The following is a 15,956-nucleotide window of genomic DNA, read 5'->3' on the forward strand; positions in this document are numbered from 1 at the left end:
ACAAGATTATTATATGTTTAATTGACTAAAGTGACAATTTGGAATTACATCTAGTAACATTTAATTGGATTTGGAATCTCCAGAGGATAGGAAATGGAGAGCAGTGTGGAGAAGCAGCAATAAAAGCAAACTGATTTTCTAAAGTAGGTGAAAACAAAGCATTAATATCTGCTTTACAATAGTTTTTAATATCCCCCCAGTCTAATAAGAGTAATGCAATGGTTGTAACAAACAGTCTGGATACTAAAGCGTATTCAATTAGATACAAAGATTGCTGATTGGTTTGGGGTTTTTTTATAGCATAATTTAATCAAAGGTGAACTATGTTTGACTTTGCTGTAGACTGAGATATTCTCAGACTCACAGTACATCCCAGTGCTGTTCTGGAAGAAATTTAGACTGTATTTAATGTATTTTAGTCCATAAATGCTTTAAAGCATAATAAGCAGCAGCCAGAATAAAATATTTTTGAGCAGCTATTAAATATCTGAGCACAATATAAATAGAAAAACCATAAAAGGAAAAAATGTAAGGTTGTTTTCTTGCGTATAGTTTAGCTACCTAATAAAAATACTTGCTGTATTCCCAAAATATGTTTTACTGTTGAACAATGACTGATAGTTCTGTATAACTGTGTGCCCTTTTTATATAAACTTCATATTATATTCATTTTATATTATCTGCTTTAAAGGCTTGGTACTTTTATCTCAGCCCCCTCCCCAATATTCACGTCTTTATTCTGCTCTTGTCATTAGGAGTGCCATGACTGCTGACTACATGTACTGGCTGTCAGGAGGCAGTGAGCAGCATATAAGCAAGCTCATCAAACTGTATTGGCAGGTAAAAATTGATGGTCTAACTAGCAAGGAGGAGCCCATCTCACTATTAGAACCAAAATGAAGGATTAGTGCTTAAAAGACTGCCGACAAAGATAGCTCTGGGGCATATCAGTCAGCAGGACACTGTATAGTGCTAACGTATTTATAATTAAGCAGATTTTCTGGGTCTAATTTTAAGGGCAAAATTCAAGGTTGTTGTTGACCCTTGGCTCACACTTCAATTTTATGGAGTGCTATAAAATTTAATTCCAGATATAGACCCTTTTTTTAAAAAGTTTGGCTGAGACTGTTTTTCTGATAACTTTTCCTACACTTTGAAATGGAAGGAAAAATGACCTAACCAGTGGTCTCAGGGAAACAGAGTACAATAAGAAAGACAACTAGTAAGACCCCAATTCTGCAAAGATTAATCACTGCATGTAGTCCTATCAGCTTTGACGACCCTCATCGCTCGAGCAATTATTACTGTCTTGAGTAAGGTTTTGTAGGATCAGGGCTCTGATCTAACAAAGCACTCAAGCACATGTTTAACTTTAAGCACATGTGTAGCCCCATGGACTGTAATGGGAGTACTGGTGTTCTTGGAAGTAATCAAGTAAGCATTTGCTGGATTGGGGCCTAGAGGCTTAGTGCTAGGTCACTGGTGTTAGAGAGCTTATTCCTTCACTCTCCCACTTCCCTGGTCCTTCTCGCATGAACAGAGAGCAACAATACCCGAAGTCCGAAGGTGCAAACAATTCGATGTTTATTGGGGTGAACTTCCAGCAAGCTTAAATACAAGTTCCTTTTTCCTTATTTTCGAATCCCAATTTACTTCCTGTTTGCCCCTAATTTATATAGTAATATTCTTAGCTATACCTTAGCCAATCATTCTACTGAAATTTAACTAACCAATCCTAACATATTGTAACATGATTAGCTAACCAATTATATCCCACCACCTTAATTAGTTTACACCCAGCAAAATTAATTATACAGCAGACAGAAACAATCACAGAACCAGACAGAGACCATGCCAATAAACAATAGCAAAGTGGGAACTATAATGACAAAACAATACAGAAGTGAGGATTTCACAACTACATCTATAAAGACATAAGAGTTTCCTAGCTGTGTCTATTGATAAGTGAGTTCTTACCAGACAGAAAACTATCAACCTCAATTTCCTTTTACATCTTCTAGGCACTTCCCTTTCTCTGGAGGTGATAGGCACTATCAGGACAGGATTGTATTCCTAACAGCCCAATAGCACCTTCTTTCAATGTGACTAGTTTGGAATGTGAGGATGTGACCGGTCGCTTCCCAGCTTATGGCTGCCTCTGTCGCTTAGTCAAAGGCCTTAGCCTAAGAACAGGGCCTCAGACTGTCACAGTAAGAAAAGGACCTTACACTGGCAGACTGTGATTTTGATTCTTTCTTTTATACCTCTAACTAGCCAATTGATAAGAATACACCTAAATTCTTAAAGTACAGGCCTTTACAGACAGGTCTGAATGTCTATATCCTAACAACTGGTATTGGTTACATCTCTAACCTCTGTCTTAAACATACCCACAAACCCACGTGTATACACACACATACATGTGTGTGCTCCTGAAACTCTACTCACTCCAGTAACTGCTTGAGAGTGTCTCCTCCTTCCTGTCTCTTTATTTTTAGGATTGGATTAAGGGGCTAATAGAAGGATCTCCTTATTTTTCAGAAACAACAAGAAGTCCGGTGGCACCTTAAAGACTAACAGATTTATTTGAGCATAAGCTTTTGTGGGCTAGAACCCACTTCACCGGATGCATGGTGGCCTAGAACCCACTTCATCGGATGCATGGACTACTTATGACCAAATGGAGTAAGCTTATGCCCAAATAAATCTGTTATTCTTTAAGGTGCCACGGGACTCCTTGTTGTTTTTGTGGATACAGACTAACACGGCTACCCCCTGATACTTATTTTTCAGTTGCTTCTTCTCATCCACTCTCTGGGCATTAGTTCCCTACTTCTCCCCTTCCTGTTTGTGCCTTCCCTCCTGATTGCCCACGCTGGCCCTAAGCACAACCATAACATGGTTCAAAGACTGTGTGGCAGCTGGGGTTCCAGCTTTTGAGGGACCCACCTCCCAATTTGCAGATGGGGCCCATTCCATTCTTCTGGCAGTGAGACCCAACAAGAAGTTCATCCCCTACCATCGGAGAGTAATTCATGGGTTGTCCCTCCACTCTCCAGCACTTAGGACCAAAGGCAAAGGTGAGCCCTCTATCAGTTATAAAACTAATTCTTTCCACTCCCTGATTGATATTTGCCCCAGCTGTACCTCCCTATCTGCATGTCCCATTGTCCAAACAAGTGCTTCGTGGCCTGGTTCCCAGGATGAGATGAAAGATGTTTTATGTCAAGCTACTTTGTCACTGGTTAAATGGTTAATACAAATCCATACAATCTACAATGGTTTCATACATTATGCATAAACTTTACCTTATGATAAAATATCAGGATCTGATTCTGATCCCACTTACACTGGTGTACACCATATCATAGTTACTCTTTGTTGTATGAAGACCAAAAGAAAAAACACTTCTAATTAACCCCAGTGGAATGAAGATCAGAATCAGGCCCTTTATGTTCCAGCATCACTCCTGGAGGTCTGCAGGATGAATCTTCCCTTTCCTAGGGTGACCAGATAGCAACTGTGAAAAATCGAGAAAGGGGGTGGAGGGTAATAGGCGCCTATATAAGAAAAAGTCCCAAAAAATTGGACTGTCCCTTTAAAAACAGGACATCTGGTCACCCTACCCTTTCCTAAATTGTTAGCTGCATCCTCTGACTTCTTATTTATACACACGAATACATCTCACCCTAGGAGCCATCGTCTTTCAGAACTGTTGTGAGTGCAAAGCATGTCTAGTTTACTGAGCTAGAATTTGCTGTGCCTGTGAACTTTCAAATGTGAATCGACCAAAGGACCTGTGTATTAACCTCTACCTCAGCCCAGGTTCCAGCTCCACTCCCATTCTGTGGGCTTGATTCATGGGCTGGACACTGGGAAGGGTATTTTCCCCCTACATGCTTACTGCATGTGCATCAGGAGATCCAGTAAAGTCCCAACTCCCCAAGACCTCACTGGTGGGAACATGCAGTCTTTGCCATCTCTGTTCCTATTTCTTTTCTGCCTGTCCTTGGAGCTGGAATTGCTCATCTCCTTTGTTTGCAGAAGCTGTGAAGTGTCAACAAAGATCTTCCCATTTGTTTGATCTTTCCAGGTGCTTGATTTTCACTCTGAGGCAGACGTTGCTTCACTGGACAAAGTCACTGGCTTTCAATTTTGTGTTTTTAGCATGGGATAAGGACTCAATAACATCTAAGAGTGTTCACATACAGGCAGCTAGGGCCCAATATTGTGCCCACTGAAATCCGTAGAAATATTGGGGCCTAAGAAAGCACTGTATGTTGAAGATGCATGAACAACAACCTTACCTTTCTGAGTTGCTGAATTCTGTGCATTCAGCATTAAGGGTCACTTCAGTGTTAACAGTGCCCATAGCAATGATTACCCAGTATTTTGTGGGGCATGACACCATTGAGACCTATCACCAGAGGGTGACTGGGGAGCATTAACAAGTACTGATCTTTATGTTAATGTTCTCTCTTTATCTCTGATTAAACTGAAAATAACTTGTCACGACTGTACATGCTTATGTGCCTTTGTAACCAAAGCAACAGCTATTGATGCACGCTCCTTTTCTTGTTAACCATTCTCCTCCTCCAGAATTCTGCAAGGCAGTCTCACGATTTTGAGGGAAAGTAGAGAAGAGGACATACCCAGGATGGATATCTTGGTGGAGATCATTAAGGCTCTTTACTTTGGTAAAGATTGATTTTTATGCAGGGGGAAAACTATCACACTTTACTTTTGATCCAATGGCCCGACACAAGGTTTTCAGGATTCTACTGGCTATCTTCGTATCTTCACTTAGTGATTTTGCTTTGGAATAAGACTCATCTTCTGCCTCTTCCATGGCTTCGAATGTGTCACCCTTCTTGAATCTTTCCACTGGCTAGCTTCCTCTTACTGCATAAAACTGAGGCTCTTTATCCATATAGACAAAGCTCTTTATTATCATCTTGCCTCCATCAATATCTCACCCTTTTTTCCTTCCTCTGTTCCTTATGATCACATTGATCCTTTCATCTTATTTCTCCCTTCATCCCTCTCTCTAGTTTTTGGTTGCCCCTATCCCTGGCAACATCTGCCAAAATCCCTCTTCCTCCTTCAAATCCTTCCTTAAAACATACCTGTTTAAACAGCCCTTTCTCATCATAGTAACCCCTAGACTTTTTTTCTTCTCCACTGATGGCCTATGTCTTCTCTTGTGTTTGTTTGCCTTTAGATATATATATAAACCCAGTAATTCCTGTATCAATCCCAATCATTTGTGGTTGAACTAAAGAATATCTTTTAGAAAGACATCCCATCCTGATTTAGACATTTCAGTGATGGAGAATTCACCTCGTCCTTTGGAAAGATAATCTATTGGTTAATTACTCTGTGTTAAAAATGCACACCTTATTTCCACCTTGACTTTGGCTAGTTTTAACTTTCAGCCATTGGATATTACTATGCCGTTGTCTCTACTAGAGAAAAGAGCCCTTTACTGACAGATATCTTCTCCCTAGTTACGAACTTATAAACTGTGATCAAGGCCCCTCTTAAGTTTCTCTTCATAAACTAAATAGATTGAGCTCCTTAAATCTCTCACTCTAAGGCAGGTCTTTCATTCACTATACTTCTGTGAAATGATGTGTAATATGACATACAATATTAGTTCTGAATAATAATCTTTTCTGTCTAGTCCATTATGAGATGGAAGTATAATTAGAGCTCAGTGAGGAATGGTTTTCCCATCCCAAATAAGGATGAAAAATCAAAATCTCAAGTTCTCTCAAACTGAAACTCTGAAGAAAACAAATTGAATTGGGTCAGTCGACATATTTTATTCACATAATTTCTGTTTCATTTTTATTTCAACCTTTTTCTACATTTTTACTAACTGAAAAGTCATTTCAAACTGACAAAATGAATTTTTTGTTTCAAAAATCTTGAAATGGGATGTTTTGACAATTTCAACACTTTTTTCCAAAAAAAATTTGAAATTGGAACTTGATCAATACTAAAACTTTCCCGTGACCAATTTTGGTTTTAACAAATTGGGTTTTTTGGATGAAAACACATTTTGTCAAAACAATTCCTATGTATAATGCTGCATAGCACTGAGCTAATAATTCACTGAATAATAATATCCATTTCAAATTAAGCCTTTTGTTCTGCTCATAGAATATCTTTTCAAAAGTTTTACCCCACGGGGGGATAACAAATATGTAAAATTAGCAATGTCTGTCTTAGTTGCGATTGGTCATATAAGTCACAAGGTATTTTTTTCTGTTCCTGGATTATTGGGCAAGTGTAACCCCCTGGTGAGTATGTGTTACAGGTCCCTCTCTGTGCTGATCCATGAGGATCTGTCTGTTACAACACCAGCTAGAGAACCTTCAGGATCTGTGGCTGTTTGTGCCTGGGCCTTTTGGACTTGGCTTTCTACAAACATTTATGTCAGTTCAAGTGTATTGCTCAAACATTTACAGAAAAGAAGGGGGACACTAGTGGTAGAAGCAAATTCTTTAAATATTTAAATGGAATTTGTTTTGCTCTGTTTATGCAATGTTCATTGAGACCTCAGCCCTTCCCATGTCAAAAATCTATGGTGCATAAACACAAAATAATTCATTTACAGTGTGATGAAGCAACTAGACCCCAATCCTACATGGTCTGAGTACTTCTTGAGTAGTGATCAGTACCTTCAATTCCCATAGAGGTCAACTTCAGGATCATGACCCAAGAGAGCAAGGTTAATAGCAAGAAAACTCAGACTATAACCAAAATACCATCAGCAATCTTCATTTGGTTATGGGGGCTACCAGCAGCATTATATACTGGTTCTATAGATGTGTCCCGTAATCAGCACTTCATGGCATGTCAGGTTTTCAGCTTGGCAACAGGGAAAATATTTTGTAATCCTTCTAATGGAATGTTTCACGTGAATTGATAGTTTAGTTGCTTTGGATCGCTGGGGTGTCATCTTAGTGAGAAAATGTATTTCTCGTCAATTCTTCAGGGCACCATATATTTTGTGGCTAAGCTTGTTATCATATTTCACTTCAGAAGTGCCCTGTCTGGCAATCCATGTTCATAGAAAGTCCATTGGCTTCAGCTGGTATTTTGTAAGTGTAAGTACTTCAGGATAGGGCCCATATTTTTGAAACAATGCAGTTAGAGGCAAATATCCAAGTTACATATACCCTAGTAGAATGTATTTTTGCCCTAAGAAGTATTTTTTAACTTTTCTCACTGTGGGAAAGGGTAATGTGTTTCTTTTCATCTTCTCTCATCGCTCTTGCCAATAAAATCTGTAGGCCTATCCGAATTGTATATATGAGACATGGATATTTTAAAGGATTAATCCCTTTGTGCTTTTAATTTTCCAGTTGAAGTTTGGAGTGAAATCATCTTGCATTTCCGGGCCCACCCTCTACTCCGGGTCCCAGCCCAGAGGCCCTAGGGATAGCGGTAAACCGCTTGAACAAGTGGTTCCTTCCCCTGGGCTACTTCCCTGTCCTGCCCTTCAGCTTGTGGGGCTTCCTGCCCTCCCTCTGCACAAACCAGGTGTCCCTTTATCTAGGGTCTTGGCCTTCTTAGCCCACCGCAGCACTTCTCCAAACTCTCCTCTGCTTCCCTCCAAACTGCTCTCTGCTCCAACACCAATCCACTCTACTTCAACTCCTCCAAACTGCTCTCTACTTCAACATCAATCCACTCTGCTTCAACTAGCTCAGTGGTTTGAGCATTGGCCTGCTAAACCCAGCGTTGTGAGTTCAATCCTTAAGGGGGCCATTTAGGGATCTGGGGCCAAAATTGGGGATTGGCCCTGCTTTGAGCAGGGGGTTGGACTAGATGACCTTCTGAGGTCCCTTCCAACTCTGATATTCTATGATTCTATGAACTCCTCCAAACTGCTCTCTGCTCCAACACCAATCCACTGGGCTTCAACTCCTTCCCTTGTCTGACTGAAGCAGGGGGTGGTTATCAGGCTTCAGGTGCTCTAATTGGCTTCAGGTGCTTTAATTAATCTATAGCAAACTTTCTTCCCTCTACAGGGAATAAGGCTTCCTTCTAACACTCTCCTGCTGCCCTCTGGCCAGGCTGTATCACAACACAAAAGAAGGATAGTCTTCTTCTTAAGACACTGGACTGTAACTTAGGAGATCTGGCTGCAATTCCTCACTCTGCATTGACTTCCTGTATCATCTTGAGCAAGTCACTTAAGATCTGATCTAAAGCCAATTAAAGTTATTTCTTCTTTGTCATACTTATTTGGATTATAAGCTTTTTAGGGCAGGAACTCTCCTATTAGTAGGTGCTTCCATCATAACAGTATTTGAGCACCTCCCAACCGTTAATATATTTTTCTTCCCAATACATGTATGAGGTAAGGAATTTCTAATATTCCCATTTTGCAGATGGGGAAACTGAGTCAGAGAGAGACCAAGTGCCTTGTGCAAGATCACACAGGGTAGTTATGGCAAAGCAGGAACTGTAACTAGGTCTCCCTCAGCCTAGGCTACTGCACTAACCACTTGACTGTCCTTCCTCACTGAGGAAGTGTTTGTACAACCCCATTGCCATCCGAATCCTAATCACAGTTGGAGTTTCTGTAATATTTTGTCCCTTTGCTTATGAGATTGCACCAATCACTTGTTCTTGAATTTTTCACAGCTCCATAAAATAGCAGCGAGTTAATATCATATCTGATACTATTTTAAAGGCTTTTTGTTGCTGTAGTTGTTATTAGTATCTTCATCGAGGCAGCCTAATGCATGTATCTAGCCAGGTTATTTTTAAATTATTTTTTCCACACAGTCGTTTCCCTTTATTAATTTTTCTCCCTTCCACATGATTTCTACTTAGTAATATTTTTTTAATATCAGATAATTAATGGCAGGGTCATTGCCGGTTGAATCATACCGATTTTGTCATACATTGAGAAGTTAACACTTTGAATGTCGCTCTTATTAAAACAAATGGTTTAATTTTCTCTAATTTCAGAAGGGATGGATTTATTTAACGAATATTTCAGTTTAAAGTAATAGACAATACATATCTTGGTCATAGTCAGTAGCTATTGAAATCCCAATATAAAGCACAATACAAAACCCAATAAAAGTTTTAACCATTAATGAAGACCCATAAATCATGTTGTCAAAATGAGGTGTAAAAAGAGAGCAATCTGATTGGCTAACAAAAGGTCCATACCATTTTGAAAAATGCAGGAGGGAACAAAAATAATATGAAAATGCCAGGAGTGGAATTCTGAACTCATACACTGCTTAGGGGACGGGTTTACTAGACCGCAGAGGGTAGAGAGCTTGAAGATTCATGGGGTAATCTAGACCCATTCAGGAGCATGCCAAGGAAACATTAGGGAAAACCCAGCCTCACCTCCCTCCTAGGCTACAGGTCTTCTTCAGGAGTTATGCATCCATTATCCGTTTCCCCCCATCACTGCATACCACCTCCTCTCTGAAAGGAGATGAAGGAATACCTGTGCAACTCCTAGAAGTATTAACTGCCACATGAGTTTCCACTTGGACATCTACTCTTAGTCTAGGGGGATACCACACAGAGCTTTCGATGAAGTCTCTTAGAAGGGAGTAAACAGTCAGCAGTTTTCAAAAACATGCCTGAATTCTACATATAGTCAAGTTGCCCTGCCACTAGATCAGCAGCCCTTCACTTACATAAAATGTGGTTTGCCATTGCACTGGCCCAGTCATGTTAGTTGATGCATCTCTGAAACCCAGTAACGTCATCCTGTTTGTAGGCAGACCATGTCTGTCTCAGTCTGTTGCTGACTGATTAAGCTTCTCATGTTTGGGACTGGTTTCCAAAGGGCATGGAACTGTGTGCTGGGATGGAGGACTGATGTCTCCTTCAGTTAGCTTTAGCTTTTTGCATTGCTTTCGTGTCAGCTTCTATTTTTCCTGCTAAGGCCACTGGAAAGTTCCAGAAATAAGCGTTCCATGTCCCCTTCAAGGGGTATTTTTACTCAGTGTCGCTTCTCATTCCCCCGTGTTTTGAGACTGGAGGACAAGTGCTACAAATAATACTAGGGTCCAGATTTTCCTGGATGCAATAGCTGACAGATTTCTTCACTAAATACTCTCCAAATCTACAAGAGGTGATGCCCTTTTAGATTTCGTACTGCTGAGGAGCTCAGAGAAGAACTGGTTGTAAGGGGACAACCTTGGTTTGAATGATCATAGCTAATTCAGTTTAAACTAAATTGAAGGATAAACAAAAATAGATCTGCAACTAGGATCCTTGATTTCAAAGGGGCAAACTTTAAAAAATTAAGGGAATTAGTCAGGGAAATGGACTGGACTGAAGAACTCCAGGGTCTGAATATGGAAGAAACTTGGAATTACTTTAAGCCAAAATTGCAGAAACTATCTGAAGCCTGCATCTCAAGTAAGGGGAAAATTTCATCAGAAGGGTTTCAGGCCAAGCTGGATCAGCAAGCATCTCAGACACGTGATTATGAGAAAGTAGAAAGCCTACAAGAAACGGAAGATGGTATGGATCAGCAAGGAAAGCTACCTCTTGGAGATCAGAAAGTGTAGGGGGAAAATGAGAACTGCCAAAAGCCAAACAGAATTGGACCTTGCAAGAGAAATTAAAACCAATAGTCAATTATTCTATCACCATATAAATAAAAAGAAAACAAGGAAAGAAGAAGGGGGACTGCTAAACACTGAGGATGAGGTGTAGATCAAAGATAATTTAGGCATGGCCCAACACCTAAACAAATACTTTGCCTCAGTTTTTAAAATAAGGGTAATTCGGAGTTTGGCTAATGGAAATGAGTATATGGAAGTAGAAATTACCACATCTGAGGTGGACGTCAAACTCAAACAGTTTAATGGGACTAAATCAGAGGGCCTAGATAATCTCCATTCAAGAATATTAAAGGAACTGGCACATGAAATTGCAAGTCCAATAGCAAGGATTTTTAATAAACCTGTAAACTCAGGAGTTGAACTATGACTGGAGGATTGCCAATGTAGTACCTATTTTTAAGAAAAGGGGGAAAAAGTGATTTGGGAAACCACCGGGCTGTTAGTTTAATCTCAGTTGTACAACTGAACAAATTTTGAAGAGAATGTAGTTAAGCACATAGAGGTAAACAGTAATTGGGATAAAATACAACATTGTTTAAAAAAGATAGATCATGCCAGACCAGCCTAATCTCTTTCTTTGAGAAAATAGCTGATTCTTTAGACAAAGGAAATGCAAATATAATCTAACTGGATTTCAGTAAGGAATTTGCTAGAGTTCCACATGGGAAATTATTAGTTAAATTTGAGAATAAGGGGACTAAGATGAAAACTGAAAGGTGGATAAGGAACTGGTTAGGTTAGGAGGAGACCAGGTCATACTGGTCATCCTGAAAGATGAACTATCATGCTGGAGGGAGATTACTAGTGTAGTTCCTCAGGGATTAGTCTCAGGACCAATCTTCTTTAACATTTTTATTAATGACCTTGCCACAAAAAGTGTGTGTGCATTAATAAAATTTGCAGCTGACACAAAGTTGGGAGGTATTGCCACTACAAAGGAGGACCGGAATATCATATAAGAAGATCTGGATGACCTTGAAATTGGAGTAATAGAAATGGGATGAAATTGAACAGTGCAAGGTCATGCACTTAGGGACTAACAACAAGAATTTTTGTTACAAGCTAGGGACGGATCAGTTGGAAGTGACAGTGGAGGAAAAAGACCTGGATGTATTGGTTGATTACAAGATGACTATCATCCGCCAATGTGATGTGGTCATGAAAAACAGTAATGTGATCCTAGGATGCTTCAGGCGAGGTATTTCCAGTCGAGCTAGGGAAGTGTAAGTGCCATTATACAAGGCACTTGTAAGACCTCATCTGGAATACTGTGTCCCATGTTTAAGAAAGATAAATTCAAACTGGAACAGGTGCATAGAAGGGATACTAGGATGATCAGAGGAATGGAAAACCTACCTTATGGGTGGAGACTCAAAGAGCTTGGCTTGGGTAGCCGAACCAAACAAAGGGTGAAGGGTGATATGATTGCTCTCTGTAAATAAATCAGAGGGATAAATACCAGGGCGGGAGAGGAGTTATCTAAGTTAAGCACCAATGTTGACACAAGAACAAATGAATATAGACGAGCCATCAACAAGTTTAGGCTTGAAATTAGACAAAGGTTTCTAACCAACAGAGGAGTGAAGTTCTGGAACAGCCTTCCAAGGGGAGACGTGAGGGTTAAAAACCTAATTGGCTTCAAGACGGAGCTTGATAAATTTATGGAGGGAATAGTATGATGAGACTGCCTGCAATGGCAAGTAGCTCATCTGCGACTGCTAGCAGCAAATATCTCCAATATCTGCTAACGGGACACTAGATGGGGAGGGCTCTCAGTTACTACAGAGAATTATTTCCCTGGTGTCTGGCTGTTGGGTCTTGCAGAAATGGTTATGGTCCAATTTGGGATCAGGAAGGAATTTCCCCTCAGGTCAGATCAGCAGAGACCCTGGGGCTTTTTTTCTTCTCTGCAGCATAGGGCACAGGTTGCTTGCAGGTTTAAACTAGTGTAAGTTGTGGATTCTCTGTAACTTGAAGTCTTTAAATCATGATTTGAGGATAACTCACCCAGAGGTTATGGGTCTATTGTAGGAGTGGGTGGGTGAGGTTCTGTTCCCTGCAATGTGCAGGAGGTCAGACTAGATGATCATGATGGTCACTTCTGACCTTAAAATCTAAGAGTTGACGAACACATTGAGGAGTCAGTTGGTGGCTTCAGACTCCTTTGTGTAGATTTTAGCCTCTGGGCGTGATTGTACAAGTGCTGAATGATGCTGAGACTTTTGTTCTGCCCATGTGGTGTGAGACTGTCCTCTCTTTCTGAGACCAAACTCTTTAAAAGTTCTGCAGTTTATAATTCCTTTCCTATATCACTGGAGAAACCTAACAATGGGCAGAGCATTCAAATATCAGTCACCTTCCCAAGGTACTGGCAGCAACAAAGGTCCACAACCGTAGGCTTTTTTAGTGGATGCTAGAAGTAAACCTGGTTGTGCAGGGACAAAATCACATTAAATTCTCCTTTTTAGCTACTGGAATTCTACTACTGCTCATTATCAAAACAATCTCTTTGTTTATAAAGAAAAGGTAGACATTTAGCAATGTTGGTTAAAAGCTCTTTGGGCCAACTTCATTATTCCCCACAAATATGTGGGGGCACCAATTCTGTTATTAAAGAGACAATGTAAGATTGTTTTGGCTAAAATTTAGATTTCATTACAAGGTCTATGAAACTGCATATTCGTAGACATGATATAGGGTGTCTCTGATATATTTCCACAGAAGTTGGGTGGTCAGAGATAAACAGGATATGTGGTGTTCCTTCTGTTAAAGGACTATGTATTTAAACCCTTGGCTCTGTCTAGTCAGAACTATTTGTTTGGGAATGTTTTTAGTTTAATTTGTGTTTAATTGTCAAGATAGTAATGTAATCTTAAACATTCCTTTGATAAACCATGGAAATGTTGAACATAAGAATGGCCATACTGGGTCAGATCAAAGGTCCATCTAGCCCAGTATCCTGTCTACTGACAGTAGCCAATGCCAGGTGCTTCAGAGGGAATGAACAGAACAGGTAACCCTCAAGTGATCCATCCCCTGTCACGCATTCCCAGCTTCTGGCAAACAGAGTCTAGGGGCACCATCCTTGCCCATCTTGGCTAGCAGCCATTGATGGACCTATCCTCCATGAATTTATCTAGTTCTTTTTTGAACCCTGTTATCGTCTTGGCCTTCACAACTTCCTCTGGCAAGGAGTTCCACAGGCTGACTGTGTGTAGTGTGAAAAAATACTTCCTTCTGTTTGTTTTAAACTGCTGCCTATTAATTTCATTTGGTGACCCCTAGTTTTTGTGTAATGAGAAGGAGTAAATAACACTTCCTTATTTACTTTCTCCACATCAGTCATGATTTTATAGACTTCTATCATATCCCCCCTTAGTTGTCTCTTTTCCAACCTGAACAGTCCCAGTCTTACTAATCTCTCCTCATACGGCAGCCATTCCATACCCCTATGGGTATTTTTATTTCAGATGAAAATGAATCAGTGATTCAATATCTGAGGTTGAAAATTTAAGTACTCTGCTGCCTAATAATTACTCTACAGACTCTGATTTCACACAGTTCCAAAACAAGAGTTTTGGAAAAGATATAAACTCTCATTCTTCAGGGCATGTCAACCACGGATTATAGGAGGAAAATATTCCTGTGGGTGAGTTTTTTCATAACTTCCTATTAAAGAGTTTCTTGTATCTTCTCTGAAGCAATGGGCACTGGCCAAGGTTCCCTCTAAGCTGTGCACGTGTGCGTGTGCACACAGATCCGAAACCCCACGCACATGGCGAAACACTGCGCGCACAACAATTTGCACAGAAGCACAAAAATTTGCACAGAAGAAATTTTTTGTGCACAGAGCCTGTCAAAAATTAGAGGGAACATTGGTACTGGCCACTGTTGGAGGCATGATACCAGATTGGAGGAACTGGTCTGATCCAGTATAGCAATTCCTATGTTTCAATGCACTGCCGAAGAGGGTACTTTTGATTCTTTGCAATGCTCAACACAGGCCTGATTCAATGCCCACTGAGTGGGAGTCTTTCCATTGACTTCAATGAGCACTACATCAAGCCCTGAATGAGAGAGAATGGAAGCTCTGTTAGCTTGACTTGCCCCAAATCTGGGAGGTCTAGGGAGGAGAATGTTTGAAAATGTTTCACATTTTTATAAAGAAAAAAAATTGCATTCAAATTCATTGTGAGTATATTCTAACTCTAGGTATACCCTGGCCATTTTATATATGTTTAGACATAAATATAGCAAGCCTGGACCAAAGGCCAAGAGATCCCACACTCCTTCCTCTCTCCTTTTAAAAAAAAAGAGGCATACTTGTGGCACCTTAGAGACTAACAAATTTATTTGGGCATAAGCTTTCATGGGCTAAAACCCACTTCATCAGGTGCATGGAGTGGAAAATACAGTAGGAAGATATATATATACAGAGAACATGAAAAGATGGGGGTTGCCATACCAACTCTAATGAGACAAATCAATTAAGGTGGGCTATTATCAGCAGGAGAAAAAAACTTTTGTAGTGATAATCAGGATGGCCCATTTCGAACAGTTGACAAGAAGGTGTGAGTAACACTAGGGGGGGAAATTAGCATGGGGAAATAATTTTTATTTTGTGTAATGACCCATCCACTCCCAGTCTTTATTCAAACCTAATTTGATTGTGTCCAGTTTGCAAATTAATTCCATTTCTTCAGTTTCTCATTGGAGTCCAGGCATCTGATGAAGTGGGTTTTAGCCCTCGAAAGCTTATGCCCAAATAAATAGTCACTAAGGTGCCACAAGTACTTCTCGTTCTTTTTGCTGATACAGACTAACACGGCTACCACTCTGAAACCTGTCTCCTTTTTAAAGGAAGTGGGAGCCCACCTGTCTTTCCGGGGCACATGCTATGCTGCTGTCACCTCCCTCATCCCAATGCATTGTACATGGTAGGACAACATTAGTCCCAAGCGACTGGAATCCAGTGTGACCTGTGGGGAAGATGTTTATCATGGTGTTCACAGAAGTCCCAGATTTCACATTCTTCCATCTTTTTCTCTGAATTCCTTGGTGTTCTTTCCCCTCACCCACTTTTCTAATCCTACTGGGGTCAAAGAAGTACCAATGCCATCATTGAGATGTCACTACAAATCGCTTGTGTCAGGCATGTGTGAAAATTCAGCCACAGCCTTATATAGTGCATAGGGAGATGTTTCTGCCTACCTAGAGGTAATGTCCACCTCCATCCTTATGCGGGGTGTGACGATATTGCCACGAGTGGGGTAGATCAGCATCATCCTCTCCCTGCTACCTCTCTGCAGAGCCCATCAAGAGGCATGAAGGCGG

The 15,956-nt window shown here is 40.4% G+C and overlaps 1 protein-coding gene across 1 annotated transcript in view; it reads left to right on the forward strand.

Moving 5' to 3' along the window:
• Positions 1-15,956, forward strand: part of SPATA16 (spermatogenesis associated 16) — a 116,564-nt gene that overhangs the window by 56,868 nt on the left and 43,740 nt on the right. The window contains exon 4 of the mRNA XM_048865252.2: positions 756-840. Within this exon, the coding sequence (XP_048721209.2) occupies positions 756-840 (85 nt within the window). The remainder of the gene's footprint in view (positions 1-755; positions 841-15,956) is intronic.

Source organism: Caretta caretta, chromosome 9, assembly GCF_965140235.1.
Source record: "Caretta caretta isolate rCarCar2 chromosome 9, rCarCar1.hap1, whole genome shotgun sequence".
NCBI lineage: Eukaryota > Metazoa > Chordata > Testudines > Cheloniidae > Caretta > Caretta caretta.